This window comes from Centropristis striata, chromosome 15 (genome assembly GCF_030273125.1).
Source record: "Centropristis striata isolate RG_2023a ecotype Rhode Island chromosome 15, C.striata_1.0, whole genome shotgun sequence".
Taxonomy (NCBI): Eukaryota; Metazoa; Chordata; class Actinopteri; order Perciformes; family Serranidae; genus Centropristis; species Centropristis striata.
The window spans coordinates 16,107,514-16,127,645 of NC_081531.1; the positions used below are offsets into that span (position 1 = coordinate 16,107,514).

At 39.2% G+C, this 20,132-nt stretch overlaps 1 protein-coding gene across 1 annotated transcript; it reads left to right on the top strand.

The window, feature by feature from the left end:
- The first annotated feature begins 442 nt into the window (after window positions 1-442).
- On the top strand, window positions 443-14,376 carry LOC131986442 (14-3-3 protein epsilon). The gene is made up of 6 exons (XM_059351400.1): window positions 443-622; window positions 5,529-5,728; window positions 7,722-7,828; window positions 8,964-9,170; window positions 9,757-9,893; window positions 13,245-14,376. Exons 1-6 carry the CDS (start codon window positions 559-561, stop codon window positions 13,295-13,297), a joined length of 768 nt encoding a protein of 255 aa, XP_059207383.1. The 5' UTR covers window positions 443-558; the 3' UTR covers window positions 13,298-14,376.
- The last annotated feature ends 5,756 nt before the right edge of the window (window positions 14,377-20,132 follow it).

A 20,132-nucleotide genomic window follows, 5' to 3' on the forward strand; every position in this document is an offset into this window, starting at 1 on the left:
TTGTTACATCCTTTTTGAGTGAAATGATCAATAAATGTCATATGTTACACTTTTGGTGAAGTTTTTTGTGTTTTGAAATTTGAAAAAACGAGTTAGGCGATTATTTTAACAGGGTGACGACAGTAACATCAGATGCAAACTACAAGAGGGCGTGTGTGATCCAACAATGAGTTGAAATGATCAAATAAAAGCTTGTTTATTTGTCTTTATATGTATACCGAATTGAAGAGTTGCTACAGTGTAATAAAGGGAAACTCTTTTACATTGATTAAAATAGTTTAAAGTCGTTTCCCATTGCATTTGCCGTTGTTTGAATATAGTTTGTTAGAGTAATCTCGGAGAGTGGTTTATTTTGGGACTTGGCATGAGGGTGTAGGCGTAGTTGGAAGACTGCTGCGTAGATTTCCCGGATGGAGCAGCGTCGCCATCTTTACGCCAGTGCTACCGGTGGGTCTTCAGTTCAGCGGGTTAGGGCTATCCACCACCAGGAACCGCCGAGCAGCCTATAATCCTCCCTTTCCACTGGGACGCCACGAGCAGCCCCAACAGCCGAGCACGATGGCGGATAGAGATAACTTAGTATACCAGGCGAAACTCGCCGAACAAGCAGAGAGATACGACGGTAAGACTCCAGTCATTGCAGAAAGCCTGGCTTCTCTTTGCCTCCGTCTCCCTGCGCAGGGGGCTTGGAGGCGCAGGTAAAACACTTCACATGGATTTGTTTGGTGGGAGACAAAATGGCGGATATTTCTCCAGCCGAATGAGTCAGTAAACGTTGAAATTGGTTGTTTTTTTGCTCAAATGGAAGGAACATTTAGCCTGGTTAAAGGTGTGCTTTATGGCGTGGCCTAGAGACTGGTTAACATTTAGCTTACATTAGCTGGTGAGCTAAGCTTGTCCCTTGCTAGCGTCAGTGAGCTAACATTGGCTAGCTAACTTGCTAACCAACTAGCTGGCTAGCCTTTTTCTTCAGCCCCGACACGCGTCACACCAAACTCCATTCAGAAATAACAGCAAACGCCCACACCCTAACAAGCATAACGTGCGGCTGCTCTGATTCAACAGAGAGTAGTAATTAATATCAGTTTCAACAAGCAACAGCTTCAGTTGAATATATATATATTTTAAATGTGCTACTGTTAATGCTAACGCACCGCCCCCACCAAGTGTGTCTGGAGGAGAACCTGACAAACCAGTTATTGTCAATGCACTGTTTGATAAAGACCTTGGTTTAGTGTTGGTGGTAAGAAGAGTTTAAGAGTGACATTGGCTTTTCAACAACTCGTTTTGAATTTGTGTTGTACCATGGAAACTAAAGCAGGCGTGAATAAGGCTTCAGTAACCCTCTGGAGTCCATCTATTTATTGAAAAAACACGTTTTATTTACAGTATTTTTTACTTTATTTATATATGATATGTACACAAGCTGAGAAAGCCAGTTGAAAGTACAATAATATGAGCTTTCACAGTGTGCCATTTATGTTTTTAGACCATTTTTAAAATGTGAATTTTCTTTCTACAATGAAGATTATTACGATTTTTAATTTACATACAAATAGACTGTTTTGTAGTTTTATTATTTTTTCTGCTGTTTTTGTGTATAAATGGTTTTAAAAAATGGTACATTTCCATAGACACCTGTGTCTATTGTTTGTATTTTCGGTTCCTGGCAGCTTTATACTTTGTTAGTTAAGATAAGATGAAAAATCTGACTGATAGCCAAGTTTGTGTCGAGAAAAAGGAGCCTGAAATATGCTAAACAGAGACATAAATGAATGTATAAGAAGCTGACAAATTTGAACCAAAATCTCCAGGACTTCAGAGGTTTAAAGTTTCAAACTATGAAATTTGAAGTTCGTTTTGTTTGTGACAACTAGGCTGATATTTTGCCTGATGCTTTTAATGAGGCCATTGTAGTGTGACTGTATGGTGGCGTAGGTTAATTGATTGATAGGTGTAGCACCAATGGTGTAGGAGTGGGCGGGAGTTTTGCTACTATATGATTGTTGGCTGAATAACAATATCAGCCATAAGTTTGCCTCAAGCCAACTTTTCTTTGCCACCCAAGGACTGGAAGTAATTTTATCAAAGCAACATTAATTCAGCTGTTTTGTAGGTCTCGGACAATATGCTATTCCCTCGATTTAATGCTATCACCATACGTGCTGATTCGACATGTATCCCCCATCAATTTGATTTTGTAATTTTTGTCTACTTTTTTTACACTGTAGGATGAAGTTGATACATACATATTTAGACACTGTATATTTGGCAAATTTGTCTACCTAACAGCAACAATGGAGAGTTTGATCCGATGGCCTGGGATCAGACCCCGAGCACTGAGGTTTGTTTTGGTTGAATAGGAGTTGCTTCAATTGACAAAGGTCCAGGTCCTTTGTCCATCCACGATTCTCTGCTTCCAGGCTTGGGCTTGGTTTTATTTGAAACAAATATGACGTCACTTTACTCATAGATTTCTGATAACATCCTTTCACCTTCGTATAGACTAAAATTAAACAATTAAATCTGAATTACGTTGATTCAGATAAATTGGTAAAAAAATTGTTACTCTTGAGTCAATCAATCCCCGTCCCCTAGTATCCAGTCATGACATATTTTGAACATTGCCATGGCACTAATACTCCTTTTCAACCAAGCCGGTTCCAGGCCTGTGCCCAATTATGAACCGGTTCTTTTGTTTTTGACTGCAAAAGTACCGGCTCTCGCCAGAAAAACGGGAAAAACGAGCGGCACCAACTCTTTGCTCTTGAACCGCTTATGTCAGGGGCGTCATTCATTTATTTGATTACTTTAACTGCAATGTCATTGATGCAGCTAGCATTGGCTTATGCTATTATACTTGCCGAAAGGGCGGAGACATATATATATATATATACAGACATAAACAGTGATGTAATGACGTTGCTCTAAATCCTGTGAAAAAAGCAAATGGGTTCAGAGCTGGTTCGAAAATCGAACCAACTGTGAACTAGCAGTGGTTCTGAACCGGCCCTGGAACTGCTTTGGGTGATTAGGGGTGTAACAGACCTTATCAGTGTGTTTAGCATGTTTCATTTTTTTGGCTCCATAGTATTCTTTGAAATATTATTTTCCACTGACAGCACAGACATGCTGACATTTTGTGTTTGTAAGTGTAATAGTGGATTAAGTGACTTAATCATACCTTTTAATAACTGTCTATTTTATAGTGCAGATTACCACAGCAACCATGTTGTTTTATTAATTATTTCTGGGTTTCTAGGACTCTGTTGGGTATGCCTGCCACTGAACAGCCAGTGGTTGCTGGTAATTTGCTACTGGTGTGAGTTGCCATTTGAATCTTGATAAAGATTGTCTGGACTGGCTTTTGTTATTGAGGAGCCAATATATGACATGTAGCTGCTGTCAGTACATAGATGCTATAACCTTTGATACAACCTTTATTGAGTAACATGGTCTTGCAAGACACTGACCACACATTGTGTTACATCAATTTGTGCCCAAAACACACATTGGATGTGGCCAAGTAGACTAATGGCAGAAGGAATACTAATGAAAAATATCTTTAAGAAGTAGTTATCCTAATAAACTCTATTCCATTTGGGGTTTATGTTTCACTGTCTGCACATCTTTGGCATGGATTAAAAGTTACTCTTATTGGCCTTTTGGTCCCACTGTTTTACTCAAGCAGCAGCTCAGTAGCCGATAATGATCAGTGGATATGCCATCATTCTCGAGTCTTTGAGAATGAATTGGGACATCGGCGACCCTATGTCTTACAATGTAGACAAAGGCTGCTTTTATTGTCTAGTCTACAAAGTACAATTGATTTTGAGATTTACTTCTTATTCAACAGTTTCACCCCTAATAGTTGCTCTGCAAAGATGGGTTATGGAAGCCCAATTTGCTCAGCAAAGGGTTGAGCTATGATCACTTCAATAGATCTATGGAGTTTAAAATGCTGAGAAATGTTTTTAAAAGCACAGAGGTCACTGAGTGCAAGCCCGACTGGAGGGTAAAGTGATCAAAGCAGCATAGTGCTCCTCCTGGCTTGAAACCATCGTGTATCAGGTTTCGCCAGCATGCTGCGTAGCACCCTGCTATTGGCTTCAACAGATAACACCCTGTTTGTGATGTTAAAAGCCAAATGATTGGCACACTACTCTTACCTCCAGGGTAACCTGTTTAGCATGGGAGGTGTGACTCCTCTGCAGCTTTAGCCACAGATTTGTTTAAACCACTGTTAAAGTTTATAATCAATATTAAAATGTCATTAGCATACCACACATGGTGCTACGTATGCATTAGAAAATTCAATATCTACCCATTAAGCATGATGGCAATAATAATGTTTCAAATACTCTCAGGTTTATCCAGAAATTACATAAAAGATATTAACAGAAATTGCTGCACCACTTTAGTTTATTAAGATACTTATATTCCTTTAGTGCCTCCTTGAACTGATCCTTGTTATTTGGTTGGAGAGGCTCCATGTTGTGTCTGTTTTTTGTTAATCCCCAGGGAAATGGCTTGTTGTGCTAATTAGTAGCTCCTTCAGAGCAGAGTGTCAAATTGTTTTCATTCAATTCACCCCCTCGGATTTTATATTCATTTTTCACACCACATCCTACTGAATCACCTTGAGGGTTGGAGACGTTAAAGTACAAGAAAAACATTGCGTTTGATCTAGCTCAACCCCCTGATTCATTGTCCTGGCTCCTTTCCCTGTATCCAATCATAGGTGTCCATAGGTGGTGAATCTCTGAACACTTGGGCAGTGTCCCAGGCACTCCATTAATAATATACTGAGGATGACAGAAACCTTTCAAGGCTCCGCACTTTAGTTTAAACTCTGTTAATGAAAGGAGGAGGTGCCCATTTACAAAAAAAATGTGTTTATGTACCCCTTTCCCCCAAAATACCAACGATTATTATGGAGAGGCTATTTTAAAAGTTCTCCCCAATTACAAAAACATATTTCACATGTTCCTCCTGTGGTTTTCAGCCATGCATATCGTTTAGTTTTATTTGCCTGGTCTGAGATTAATTCCTATGAAATATCTACTTCCAACCCAATACAATAGATGCAAATGTTAAAACACTGAAAAAGGTAAGCTGTGAGCTGGAAGTTAATACTTAAACATTAACAACTTAAACATTATTATTTGGTTTTAAACCTTTTTTATCCAACATGTTTTGTTCACATTAAGTATTACTCACCAAAAAACCTTTATATCCTTGAGGTCTGACGGATTTCCCAGCTACATTGCAAAGTTGATGTTAAGGTATTTAAATACAGCATTGCTCATCCTGGTTTACTATCTTGTAGTAGTCTTATTTCCTGTCTATCTTGGTTAACTACAGCATATCTTGGCACATAACCGTCACCTGTAGATCAGTGACAGTGTTTAATAAATAAACAGGGACCAGCTCCAAAATTTAAAAAAAAAAAGGTCCACAGAGCTACCAGAGGGCAAAACCTGGGAGACTTGAGAAACCTTAAGTTAATTGTTCCCTTTGTTTTTCAGAAATGGTGGAGTCGATGAAGAACGTGGCCAGTATGGACATTGAGCTGACTGTGGAGGAGAGGAACCTGCTGTCGGTAGCATATAAGAACGTGATCGGCGCCAGAAGAGCATCTTGGAGAATAATCAGCAGCCTGGAACAGAAAGAAGAAAACAAAGGCGGAGAAGACAAACTAAAGATGATCAAGGAATACAGGAAAACGGTCAGACACTGTTGATGCTAAACCCAAATCTACCAACTGGTTACTTTTACTGATTGTTGGCAGTGTATCTTGTAGGTTTCTAAGCTAAGTTTTGATCATGAAAATTCAGGTTTTTATGCATCAATTTGATATGTTTTCTCCACGGAAAACAAGTAACTTTCATGAGAGCCAAACCGTAGATGAACAAGGATGAAATGTGAGATTTCTTCAAGCATCATTTTAAAAATGTTTATTCCCTTTATTTTGTGAAAAGTTATTGATAACTTGAAAAACTTTAACTGGTGTAGTTTTCTGCCCATTTAGCATCTGTCAGGCAGAAGTATTGGTGAAAAAAAAAATCAGATTACACAGCTGCAGATCCTCCGCACTGATGTCAGCATCAGATTCCAACAAAGCCTTAACTGTCTTGAATCTTGCTGCAAAACACCGACTTGGTGTCGATTAGCTTCGGTGGTACGATGGAGCAAAAGTATTCACTGGCAGCCCTGTTGCAGTCACAGATCCTCTTCCACTTGTTCAGAGACAAATCTGTTTTTTAATACACACAGCCCTGAATTGGACAGAATAATGAAAAAACCAAAACCCATAAGAACTTTAGCTCTCTACATACATTGTCGTTTCATGGAGTTAAGTGTTGTGGGTGCACTCAGATTAACTAATTACCATATCTAGTAGGCAACTTGCCAGAAATGCTTTAGCCTGTTTGGCAGAGCTTTCTCAGCTCTCCTCCACTGACCTCTCCACTCTGAGAGGAAATGTTGAGATTTCACAGCCCAACAACACTTGTCTCAGTGAAATAATGAGGTAGACAGCAACCATGATTCAACTTTAAATCACTTTCATCATTGCTCCTGCAGAGCTTCTACCAGTCACTTGCAGCACCACTTTGTGCAATGCAGCACAGCGACCCCCCAATGACTTAGTGAGGGGGGAGATTTTTGGACTTTATGTACGATAATGGATTACACCCACACGCCAATGTGTAAAAGTTGTTTTTTTTGTAACTTTACTTACACCACACCATAGCATTTTAGCTTACATCTCGTAGGTTTTTTATTCCAACATTTGTCTGACAATTGACTTCAAATATTAAGTGTCAAAACTGGAGAAATAATGAGTAATGGTGACCGTTTGAGCATTTGCTGGCTCTGTCTTTGTCATCACTGTGCCTGTCTGTATATTTAGGGTTTTTTCAGTTGTGGTTTTAAAACAAGTAAGCTTCAGGTATGGCAACAAAATATAAAATGTATACCAATTCAAAATTCAATACGTCTACACATTGCTAGAAAGAATTCATTTTGACTGAAATTAGATTTTAGTGTTTTTTTAACCTGTTCAAGAAAACAAGATGAGACCGGGGTTAGCGGAAGGTTTTAGGACTTAGTCCTGCAGCACTCTGTATCTTCTCTATTCAAAATGCTATGTAAGTGTACTTTTCCAAACAGCTCACCTAGAAGTAATAACAAAGGTGACTAAAGTTGCAGTTACAAACTAACAGTACTTTCAAAACTTGCAGCTAACTTCATACAGTAAAGGCAATACCCAAAGAAAGACCTGCTTTATTTACAAGGTCATAGTGCCATATAGTGATTTTTGAAATGTCAGATTTAGATGTCTGACACTGACCCTGGAACTGAGTCGCACTAACTGATTCTCTGTGACAAATGCTTCCATGGAGACTGCCTTTAAAGCTGCCTTGTGTGTCTCTGCCTTTTATCTATTGTTGGTTTGCTGAATTTTGCTATGAATATTGTACTCGGTACTTGAAATAGAAAGTGAGGAAAAATGTTTCAGTTTTTTAAATTGGCTTCTACCAGGGAGAACTTATTGACATTGTTAATTAATTAGTTTATTTGTCAAATCCAAGTTTCTTTTGTTACATTGAAACTGAGATGAATTGCATTAAATCAGCTTTAAATTGCAAATGAATATTCAAAGGAAACTTTGACTCTTAAAGCTTTTGACAGCTGTGTTTGTGTGTTTTGTTCTGCAGGTCGAGAAAGAGCTGAAATCAATCTGCAATGACATTCTGGATGTACTGGACAAGCACCTCATCTTAGCTGCAACCACGGGAGAATCTAAGGTTTTCTACTACAAAATGTATGTATCTTCTAAAAGTGTGTGTTTCTACTCATTCTAAGGCTTTTGCCTCTTTTCAATCTACAAACTCTGGCATTTAATACTTCCTGTTAGGAGTGACTGTGCTGGATTCTAAGTCTATTGCTTTCTTCGAGCACCCTGGCTGTTAGAGATGAACTAAAAAGCATTTTTGCTAGGTGGAGATTTTCATTGCATTAGTTGTTTAACTGTTGTTAATTCTTTAACTGTTGCATAGTCATGGCTTACTGTATGTGTTCATAAGCAAAAGTATTTTACTCAATGTCAAATGTCTTAAATCACAGTTTTCTCATTTCCTGAATGGAAATTCATAATATTCTATCTCATAGTAACCCAGAGCCCTGGCCCTTTTATAAGTTTAGATTTTTTAAGCTCTGGTGCATTTTGAGGCTCATTGTTCTCTTGAAAAATGAATCTGTACCACACAGCTTGAAAGTATAAAATATATTATGTTAAATAAATAAAGGCTTCAACTCGGCTTTAGAACAAATGAAACATGATCACACAGGAATATTTTACCCACCATTTTGTGCACTGCATTCCTCCCTAACAGAATGAAGTTCAATCTCCGAATTCAGTTGTAAAGATCAGCCATTAAGTTTTCTCGTCTACTATACTCTGTCATTAAGGCAGCACTAGTCTTTTTACTACACTTCTACTAACCACAGTAGGGATCTTTTTCCTCTTGGCTCAGTACTATCTAGGCTGCCTCTTAGAGTTGTTAGCTTGATATAAAGTATTGTTCTTCAGCTGGCTTGGTCTTGCTTCAGTTGAAAAAACTTTCTTCGTTAACACCTGTCCAGCCTGGATTATACACAGCTTCCTTAAAATGTGTTTTTTACCAAAGTTCTTTTAAAGTTAAAGAGAGGAAAATAAAGACTGTATGTAATATAATATAATTTATTGAAATTTGATGTGACGAGTACCTGAGGAAACGATTCGGATAAAGCTATTCAAATATATTGGTTTCATTTCAGTGTTTGTAAAAGTTGCAACTCTGGCAGCTCTTTGCTTAGTTTGATTCAGTTCAAAACTGTTAATTGTACAGTATTGTACATTTAATTTATTGCTGCTGGCATGTTAATGCATTTGTTTATGTTTTTTTCCCTTTGCTCAGGAAGGGAGATTACCACAGGTACCTGGCAGAGTTTGCCACAGGCAACGACAGGAAGGAGGCAGCAGAGAACAGTTTGGTTGCGTACAAAGCTGCTAATGACATCGCCATGATTGAACTCCCTCCAACACACCCCATTCGCCTGGGACTGGCCCTTAACTTTTCAGTTTTCTATTATGAAATCCTCAACTCACCAGATCGTGCTTGCAGGTAGGTGTGATCATTTCATGTTTAACAGGTATTTCCATCTTCAAAGGATGGGATTTTTCTTGAGCTTTATTTCTGATTCATTTATTGAATAGGTTTCAATTGCTTCCCTTGGCATTCATTTTGGGTGTTAGACATCCCAGTTTTGTTTGTAACCTAGAGGATAAGTATTGTGTTGGACCCGGGCTGTTAAAAGTACTATATCATCAGAATTAAACCACTGTATGTAAAGTAAAGGGGTTGCCAGAAGTGCCAGAATTGTGGAGAGTTATTTCTCAACTATGCATCTCTACTGAACTTTTTTCACCACCAGTTTGTGAGTAGAGTAGAAAAAAGTCCTTTCCAACTATTTCAGTTTGTCTTTTGTTCACTTTGGTAAAGTAAATCCACATTTCCTGCTCTGGCTCAAATCCCACCTGGAAAGATTGTTCCAGCTGTCAGACACTGTTTGTGATTCTTAGGAGCCTGGCACCATGTCACCAGTCCTGAAATGGAACAGATTGTTAATTGCTATACAGAAAAATGACATACACCTGTTTTCTGAATGTGTGTGTATAACTGTGTTGTCTTGTGTCACCTCTGCTGACAGGTTGGCGAAGGAAGCATTTGACAATGCCATTGCAGAACTGGATACGCTGAGCGAGGAAAGCTATAAGGACTCAACACTTATCATGCAGTTGCTACGTGACAACTTGACACTATGGACCTCAGATGTGCAGGGAGACGGTGAGAAAGACATTTTTTTTTATACTCAGGACTTTCACTGTAGTTGATTGAATTTACAGCAGGGACAAGTATTATCTCCGAGTTAAGTTTTGTGTGATACTGACTAATTTTTGGGTCCTTACTACCACCAAACTTTCTCGCCTTTAGACAGAGAATGTCTTGTATTATTAAATATTGTTTGATCCTTCAAACTGTCCCAGATTGCCTTAAAAAAACTAGTAAACTTGGAAGAACTACCCAACCTTTTCTCTAACCCTTTCCCTCATCACAGTGGTTTCTCTAAAGCCAAATGCCTTCTCCCTCCTTTCTCTCTCAGGCTCAGTTCTCACACACTGCTCTAACTTCTCATCTCTCCCTCGCTCTTCTGTAGATTCTTAAGGACAGCCTTCTTCCTTCACTCTTCCATTATAGAAGTATAATTTGTAAGTCATTCCTCCTGTCTGTCTTTGGCTTTTTCACCTCAGTCTCTCTTGTGTCACCACCCTCACTAACTTCCTCACATCTACGAAGTCCAGCGTTGTAGAATGTTTCGCAGTGAGAGGGGAAGATAGCCTCTCCTGTCTCCACAGCTCTGAAGGATAACAGTGCTCCAATTATTTATAATTTATTCTTTTCTTCTTCACCTGTTCTTTACTTTTTTTGCACAAGTGGAACTGTAGTGTGTGTGTGCTGCGTGTTTTAGTGTCTTCAGGGTGTCTGCAAGTCAGTTACAATCTAAATCATGCAAGGTTATGTTTAAGAAAAAATATCCAATAGAGCAAAAATCCTTAATTCACTTCCTGACCACCAATCTTGTGTGACTCACTTGAATATCTCATTGAGGTTTTCTTTACTTTTTAGCAATTGCTATCAGTATTTGCATTAGTGGTGGACCAATTAATTCGTTGGCTGATTAATTGAGCCATTTAATGCCATTTTTAGATCCCCCAATGCCTGTGCTCACATGGTTTGTTCCTTTTAAAAAAACAACAAAAAAAAACAAGAAGATGCTATCTGCTCATTAATGCTGTTGTTAAAGGCACTAAAGCTCTTTCTTTTAGTTTTTTAGATTATCTTTATTATTATCTAAATTTTATTTAAATTAAGTTCGCTGCAGACAGAGTGTATATCTATTAAAGCTAACAGGGTATGGAAAAAAAAAGTGACTGAATATCAATTTAACGTCAGTAATTTTGTGTCTTATTGGCTACTATAATTACATTTTTATATTTTATCAGACACAAAAAGAACAATAATATGAATTTGACATTAAATGTAGGCCAACAGTTGCCCTGCTCTGTCATTGAGAAATCCACATCAGCCTGCCACTAATTTGCATTTGGTTAAAGAAAGTTTTGAGGAATGTCTTAAGTCAACAGATGGGTTTAAAATAGATGTTGCAGAGTGTATTTATTCCTCCTGATGATACTGGCCTCTCTAACATGCGTCCACTGTTTTGGAACTTGTCCCCTCATTCACTGAGGCTAATATGAGGCTTCAGCAGTCTTAAGGTATTGAGTATCTTACAACTACTGATCGTCTTTATTTGGGCTAAAAGTGATCCATTAAAATATGTGGTGGTGGCGTTATCCATAAACAATCCAGCAATCCTAGTTCTTTGTTTTAATAGAATTAGGGGATCATGTTTTATTTTTATTTTATAATGGCCTGAGTGCACTGTTCAACCTTCCATTATTTTAGTTTGCCACTTACCTTTCTCAGTCCAGCATGCTGTGACATGCGACAGCCTTGTAAATGGTGTTTGTTAAAGGTTGCTAAAATAGAATTATGTTATGTTGCATCATTCAGTCCCTGTCAGCACAAATGTAGTGACACTCCCAACATACCATTTAGTTGAGGTAATGTTGCAGGCCTGCATTTTTAGCTCTTGGTTGTTGTTGTTTTTTTACTAGATGTCAGTATGGTTTCTTTTAGGAGGTATTTTGCGTATTAACTCTAAATACCTTGACCTCACAGCAGTATGATTTTTTGGATGAGGATTTCTTACCCCAGGAAAAGAGCCTGGGAGTTCAGCTTTTCACTTAAAAAAAAAAGGGTACCAGTGAGTCCGTGATTGACATTTAATTGGGAAGAGTGTGCAGAAACTTAAGTTAGCTTTTCTGCCATGGTGGAACAAGATGATTATTCCAGCCTTTAAATAGAGACTGAAAGAACTTGCGGACACCCTGCTCCTTCACCGTGCACGTCAGTATCACTGAGCACAGCCCGCTGGGGCATTACAGCAGATTCTGAAACGTGTGAATGCAGCTTATTGAAGTGTGATATAACAGATAAACTGCAGTAGCAGCATGTGAAGCTACAGCTCCATGTCCTGTGGCTTTCTCACATCAGAGTTAGCTGTGGCGCTAATGAGCACTGTTACAGTTTCTATTTTAATCACGATGGATTCTCAAGCTTTTGTTATTTGTGCCTCTTAATTCTTCATTACACGGATGGCTGTGCTGTCTCTATGGTAACCTTTCTAAGCAACCAGTTGTACAGGTTCACAAGGCATTTTACCCCCTTAGTAAATGTGACTATGGCTTGTTGTGAACTGTGAATTAACTCTTGCTCACTGAACTGCATGTTGACACAATAAGTGGGGAAACATTGTAGTATACTTGTTATATTGTTGGTTTACTTGTTGCATGATTAATTGACTGATACACTGATAAATGCCCTGACCTGATCCCAAACATTTTCTAAAATAATATTAAAAAAACATCTTGATTAACGTTAACTCTCCAAAATTTCAGTCTAACTCTTGAAACATAAAGTCTCAAATGACGATTCGGATTTTGCAGTTGTAACCATGTCAGCATTGATTCTGGAGTTACTTCTAAATCTATATAGCAATGCTGATTTCACTCTATATCATTCTAGCAAAAGTGTCGATTTGTTTTTACAACATTTCTAGTTCTAGGTATTTATATTTTTCATATCTAGGTACTGTTGCATTGCATAATTAGACATGTAGTTTTTTGGAATTTGACCCATATTATGGTCTAAAGGTCAGGGTAACTGTTCCTTCTGCTTCAGATTTGATCATTATTTTTAATAGAGCCTGTTTACAGTCTTATCGTTGAACTGATGAGTAAATGCTTATAATAAGATTATGATAACAGCAATATAAATAATACACACACACACACATATATATAATAAAATATACTTCCCTCACCCTGTGTCATAACAACAAAAAAAGCATACGCATATCTGAATCCAGGAACTAGGTTCTCCTGGTCGGTGTGTAGGCAGCTCACACCCAGCAGGGCTGAGCTTCTCCTCAGAAAAGCCACCTTTAGCTGCTTTTGAAATGTCTAATTGAGCGTACAAAGATAACATTGTTTTCCGTTCCTGTCGTTATCTCAGGTGAAGAACAGAACAAAGAAGCACTGCAAGATGCGGAGGAAGAGACCCAGTGAGACTGAACAACACAAGACAAGCCCCCCTCCTGCTCCCAGCACTAGCTCCTGTCCCCAGCTACAGTTTTCAACTGGGTTTATACTGCAGCCCACACTATTTCTCTACCTTTCCCTCCATTTCTACCCAACTGTCTCACCCTTTCTCCTCATATGCATGTCATGTCCCAATCCCTTCAGGGCCCGCTCAGGTCTCCATTTCATCGTCCCAGGAGTTTTACCTTATTTTTGATGACTCCTTTTGCAAGCCTGTACCCTTTAAGGTTCTTTTACTGTTTTTATTTTGCTTTACTTTGCTGTATCATCTGTTGCCAAGTACGCTTGCCTGTATTTGTAACACACATATGCAAGAGTTTATTTAAAGACAATATGTTGCTGTTCAACTTTATCCTGTATTTGTGTGTTTATGAACAATATATTGTCCATGCTTCTGTCAGTCAGTCATTTTTGGAACATTTAAGTTTGCAAATTGAGGAAATAAAGCGGTGATGGAAGATTTAAAAGGGATGTGTTAAAGCTTTTAGGAAGAACTAAGTGCCCTCTTTACTTTGTGGTTACCAAACCTGCTCCTGCAACACATCAATAGGTCCTTTTTTTTTTTTTTAAATGACAAACAGCAGAATGTCCCCCTTCTCCGAGCATCACACTGACCTCTATTCTTGTCCACTCTCGGACCAAGTATTGTGCTGCGAGGCTGTAGCGCTTTTGCTAATGGCAGTTAGTTAGGTAATGGCTTTTTAGCAGATAAAATGTGCGTATGTGTGTGCGTGGGAGGGGAATGCTCAGCACTCTTGATTGTAACGTAATGCAGTTTTGCATTGGCACCATATTAAAAAAGAAAAAAAAAAGTTTGGGAAATAGAGGCCTGCTGTATCTTTACTCCCCTGACTCTTTCAGGTTTCCTCGTCTCAACTCTCTCTTCCCTACTCTTCTCATTTCCTCTCTTCCTTCTGTTCGGTATGTGTAACGTGAATCTGATTTGTACTACTGGATATTCTCACCGGAGCCACAAGTACCATCTGTATTCTTACTGAAACACAGCATGGAATTAACATTAAACTTCAAGTTGAAAAAATCTCAAATTGGCATGTGTGAAATGTCTTTAATTGTGTGGGTGTTTTGATTGACACATTTTAAATGAGAAATTTTGTCACTAGAGGGCAGCGTTGACCAACAACAAAGATTTCTCCTTGTAGTTGGGATTTAATGTATTGATTCTGCAGTGGTGCAATCTATGAAGTAACTTTAAATTTTTCGACATAAAAAATTTAAATGTCAACTTTTAAAATACCTAAGAATGCTTTAAATGGGTCAATTACAGTCTGATGCATTTTGAGCATAATACGACCAGAAGTGACAGAATAACATATTTCGGGATATCTTAAAATGACCCCATCAAAAAAAAAAGTAATTTTTGTCAAAAATTGTCAAATTTTGAAATGCCTAAAAAGTGCTAGAAATGGATCAGTTATAGTCAGTTGATACGTATTAGAGCATAACATGGCCATAAATGACAAACACCATATTATGGGATGTCCAAAAACTGGTTAAAATTTGTACTATAGTGTGACGATTTTTGTCAAAAACTGTCAAATTTTAACATGCCTAAAATGGATCAATTATAGTCTGTTGATGCATATTAGATCATAATATAGCCAGAAATTACAGAAAAACACCATATTATGGGATGTCCAAAAACTGAGAAAAGTCATACTATAGTATGTCGGTTTTTGTCAAAAAAGGTCAAATATTAAAATGCCTAAAATGGATCAATTATAGTCTGTTGATACATATTGGAGCATAATATGGCCAGAAATTACAGAAAAACACCGTATTTCAGGATATCCAAAAATGACCCCGTCCAAAAAAGTCATACTATAACATGTCAATTTTTGTCAAATGTCAAATTTTAAAATGCCTAAAAATGAATCATTAATAGTCTATTGATACATATTAGGTCATAATATAGCCAGAAATTACAGCAAAACCATATTATGGGATGTCCAAAAACTGAAAAAAGTCATACTATAGTATATCGGTTTTTGTCAAAAAAGGTCAAATTTTAAAATGCCTAAAATGGATCAATTATAGTCTGTTGATACATATTGGAGCATAATATGGCCAGAAATGACAGAAAAACACAGTATTTCGGGATATTCAAAAATGACCCAGTCAAAAAAAAGTCAAACTATAGTATGTCGATTTGTGTCAAAAAATGTCAAATTTTAAAATGCCTAAGAATGCTTAAAATGAGTCAATTACAGTCTGTTGATACATTTTGAGCATAATACGACCAGAAATGACAGAATAACACCATATTTTGGAATATCTTAAATAATTGCCATAAATGACAAACACCATATTATGGGATGTCCAAAAACTGGTAAGAATTCGTACTATAGTATGGCAATCTTCGTTAAAAAATGTCAAATTTTAAAATGCCTAAAAATTCCTAAAATGAATCATTAATAGTCAATTGATACATATTAGGTCATAATATAGCCAGAAATTACAGAAAAGCACCATATTATGGGATGTCCAAAAATGAACCCCTCAAAAAAAGTCACACTATTGTATGTCGACTTTTGTCGAAAATGGTCAAATTTTAAAATGCCTAAATATGCTTAAAATGGGTCAATAATTGTCTGTTTACACCATAGACTGTATAAAATAGGTTTATACATATTAGAGCATGATATACATACATACATGTCCATACATGACAGAAAAACACCATATTATGGGATGTCCAAGAACTCAAAAAAGTCCTACAAAGCCTAACTGCAGTAACTGAGAAAAACTGCTTTAAAATTTTTGTAACCTTTTTTAATTGGGCAGCCAAATGGGTTATAAGTAGGCAAGTGATATGACACTTAGTTCTACATGTATTGATTTAATTTTCATGCAAAAAAATATGACGATTTATTTTACCTTTGACCCCAAAAATGTAGTTACTGCAGTCTGGTTATGCTGGTCATTGCTGTAAAAGATTCTAATAGTAATGCAAAACCAGTGCAATTACTACAATGTTGTTTCAAAGATTTGTGTATTTTAAACTTAGTATTACAAAAGTAATGCTATATTATATTATTAGTTTTAATATGATTTTATCTCACGTTTTTTACTTAATCACTATCTAGATAATAAATAAAACGTATAATTTCTATTATTCTTGTCTTCACTATTTAACACAATGAAGAAATACAGGCTGCAATGTATCACACTGGATTTTGTAGTTACTTCAATTTTCACATTATTATTTCTCTGAAATAAAGCTAAATTAAAATCTAAAACTTTGTCACAAGCTAAAACAGACACAAACTAGGACTGCAAGCAGTACTGAACGGGCCCTCGCAGTACACGTGTGTCGGGGCATGCTGCCGTCGGGGTGTGTGCATTACAGGGGCCAGTCTATACCACCCCTATGAATTTCATTGCCTTATAGTGTTATAGTGTGGCCACGGTACCAAATATGAAATTAGACTGCCACCACAGTGCCACCTAGGGGCCGATCAATAAAACCTTAAAGGGTTATCCTCAGGAGGGCATTGACAATAGTTGTACCAAGTTTTATATAATAATGCACAAACTATCCCTTTAATCCTCATACAGTGTCTGAAGGAGGACTTTTAACTGATATGTATAAGTTAGAAGAGGCAGGGTGCAATGGTGGAAAGTAACTATGTACATTTACTCAAGTACTGGACTTAAAGTAAAATTTTGAGGTACTTTTATGTACATCTTATGTAACTTTATACTTCTACTCCACTACATTTTGAGACATATATTGTACTTTTTTTTCCTCTACATTTAGCTGACAGCTTTAGTTACTTTTCAGGTCAAGATTTAAAATGAAAAACATGATACATTTAAAATGATTACCCATTTTTATAAATTAAACCACTTAAAAGTTTATTAGGTAGTTAAAATGAGCGGAGTGGAGTCATTTCACAGTGTGGTATTAGTACTTTTACTGAAGTAAAGGATCTGAACACTTCTTCCACCACTGTCTTTTTTACTTCTTTACTTTTTTTAAAAAACTTTTTTATACATTTTTTTTTCTTTATTTTATTTTAAATTTAAAGAAGCGCAGCAGGGCCGCACATGCGCAGAAGCGCAGAAAGGCCGCGCATGCGCAGAAGCGAAAAAAATAAAAATAAATTAAAAATATAATAATAATAATTAATAAAAATAAATAAATAAATAAAAAAAAGAAAAGAAAAGAAAGAAAGAAAAATAAATGTAAAAAAAAAGTTTGTGCATTATTATACAAAACTTGGTACAACTATTGTCAATGCCCTCCTGAGGATAACCCTTTAAGGTTTTATTGATCGGCCCCTAGGTGGCACTGTGGTGGCAGTCTAATTTCATATTTGGTACCGTGGCCACACTATAACACTTAAGGCAATGAAATTCATAGGGGTGGTATAGACTGGCCCCTACCGGATCTGTACTGGGCAAAGGAGTGGAGAGGGCAGAGTCTACACTTTGTACAACCTCTTCAACGACGATGCTTGTGAACCGTTCTAAGCCTTTGACTGGGTTCTCAATGCTAAGAACCTCAGAAAACGTCGTAGAAAGTGTCTCACTCAGTCTGGTATCATCAATCTGCACTACAGCAGAGCCTCTAATCGCAGTCAACAAGGCTTGTGTCGTGGCTGATATTATTTCTAAGCACAGCTCTGCCAACATAATTTTTATCGCATTGTCAGGAGTGCCGGATTTAAACATCTCCCACTGTTCCAATGTTATCCTTTCAAAAAAGGATTCAACTCGATGTCGGAGTGTTGCTACTGTAACTCCAGACATCCTCTGTCTGTGATGGTCCTTGTTCAGCCATAGCAAATGTTGTTGTATCGTTTTGATGAAATATGTTTTGTGTGTTGCGAAGTTTTCACTGACCTGGTTGTGAAGCTAGCAGAAATTTTTGAGACTTGAGTTTTGGCAGGAAGGACAGAAATGAATCAGATATCTGAAGGGAAAGATACTCCAGAACATCCATCCATCCATCCATCCATCCATTCTCGTCCGCTTATCCGGGGCCGGGTCGCGGGGGCAGCAGGCTAAGCAGGGCATTCCAGGCGCCCCTCTCCCCAGCCACAACGTCCAGCTCCTCCTGGGGGACCCCGAGGCGTTCCCAGGCCAGGCGAGAGATACAATCCCTCCACCGTGTTCTGGGTCTTCCCCGGGGCCTCCTACCAGTTGGACGTGCCCGGAACACCTCTAACGGGAGGCGCCCGGGAGGCATCCTTACCAGATGCCCAAGCCACCTCAACTGGCTCCTTTCGACGCGAAGGAGCAGCGGCTCTACTCCGAGCTCCCTCCGGATGTCTGAGCTCCTCACCCTATCTCTAAGGCTGAGTCCAGCCACCCTACGGAGGAAGCTCATTTCGGCCGCTTGTACCCGCGATCTCATTCTTTCGGTCACTACCCAAAGCTCATGACCATAGGTGAGGGTTGGAACGTAGATGGACCGGTAAATCGAGAGCTTTGCCTTCAGGCTCAGCTCCTTCTTCACCACAACGGTCCGGTACAACGCCCGCATCACTGCTGACGCCGCACCAAACCGCCTGTCCATCTCACGTTCCATTCTACCCTCACTCGTGAACAAGACCCCGAGATACTTGAACTCCTTCGCTTGAGGCAGTACCTCTCTCCGCACCCAGAGGGGGCAGTCCACCGTTTTCCGACAGGGAACCATGGCCTCAGACTTGGAGGTGCTGACTCTCATCCCAACTGCTTCACACTCGGCTGCAAACCGCCCCAGTGAGTGCTGGAGGTCTCGGCTTGATGAAGCCAAAAGAACCACATCATCTGCAAAAAGCAGAGATGCAATTCTGAGGTCACCAAACCGGATCCCTTCCTCCCCCCGGCTGCGCCTTGAGATCCTGTCCATGAAGACCACGAACAGAATCGGAGACAAGGGGCAACCCTGGCGGAGGCCAACACCCACTGGGAACGTGTTTGACGTTGTGCCGAGTATGCGGACACTGCTCTCACTTTGGTTATATAGGGACCAGATAGCTCATAGCAACGAGCCCGGTACCCCATACTCCCGCAGTACCCCCCACAAGACTCCCCGAGGGACACGGTCATAAGCCTTCTCCAAATCCACAAAACACATGTAGACTAGATGGGCAAATTCCCATGCCCCCTCCAGAAGTCTTGCAAGGGTAAAGAGCTGGTTCGCTGTTCCACGGCCAGGACAAAAGCCGCATTGTTCCTCCTGAATCTGCGGTTCGACAATCGGCCGGAGCCTCCTTTCCAGCACCCTGGAGTAGACTTTCCCGGGGAGGCTGAGAAGTGTAATTGCTAGGTAATTGGAACACACCCTCCGGTCCCCCTTTTTGAAAATGGGAACCACCACCCCGGTCTGCCAATCCACAGGCACTGTCCCAGACCTCCATGCGACACTGAAGAGGCGTGTCAACCATGACAACCCAACAATGTCCAGAGCCTTCAGCATCTCAGGGCGAATCTCATCCAACCCTGGCACCTTGCCACCGGGCAGCTTTTTAACTACCTCGGCGACCTCCGCCAGGGATATTGATGAGTCTTCCCCTGAGTCTTCAGACTCTGCCTCCTCTACGGAGGACGTTTTGGCTGGATTAAGGAGTTCCTCAAAGTGTTCTTTCCACCGTCTAAGGACATCCCCAGGTCGGGTCAGAAGGTCTCCTCCCCCGCTGAACACAGTTTGGGCCAAGCCCTGCTTTCCCTTCCTGAGTCGCCTGACGGTTTTCCAGAACCTCTTTGAGGCCGACCGGAAGTCCTCCTCCATGGCCTCCCCGAATTCCTCCCATACCTGAGTTTTTGCTTCAGCGACTGCCGCAGCTACAGC

Excerpts from the sequence above, each read along its gene's own strand:
- LOC131986442 (XM_059351400.1), top strand. The coding sequence starts at position 559 with ATGGCGGATAGAGATAACTTAGTATACCAGGCGAAACTCGCCGAACAA. Across the intron at positions 5,729-7,721 it reads TCAAGGAATACAGGAAAACG|GTCGAGAAAGAGCTGAAATC; the intron begins GTCAGACACTGT and ends TTTGTTCTGCAG. Across the intron at positions 9,894-13,244 it reads CTCAGATGTGCAGGGAGACG|GTGAAGAACAGAACAAAGAA; the intron begins GTGAGAAAGACA and ends TCGTTATCTCAG.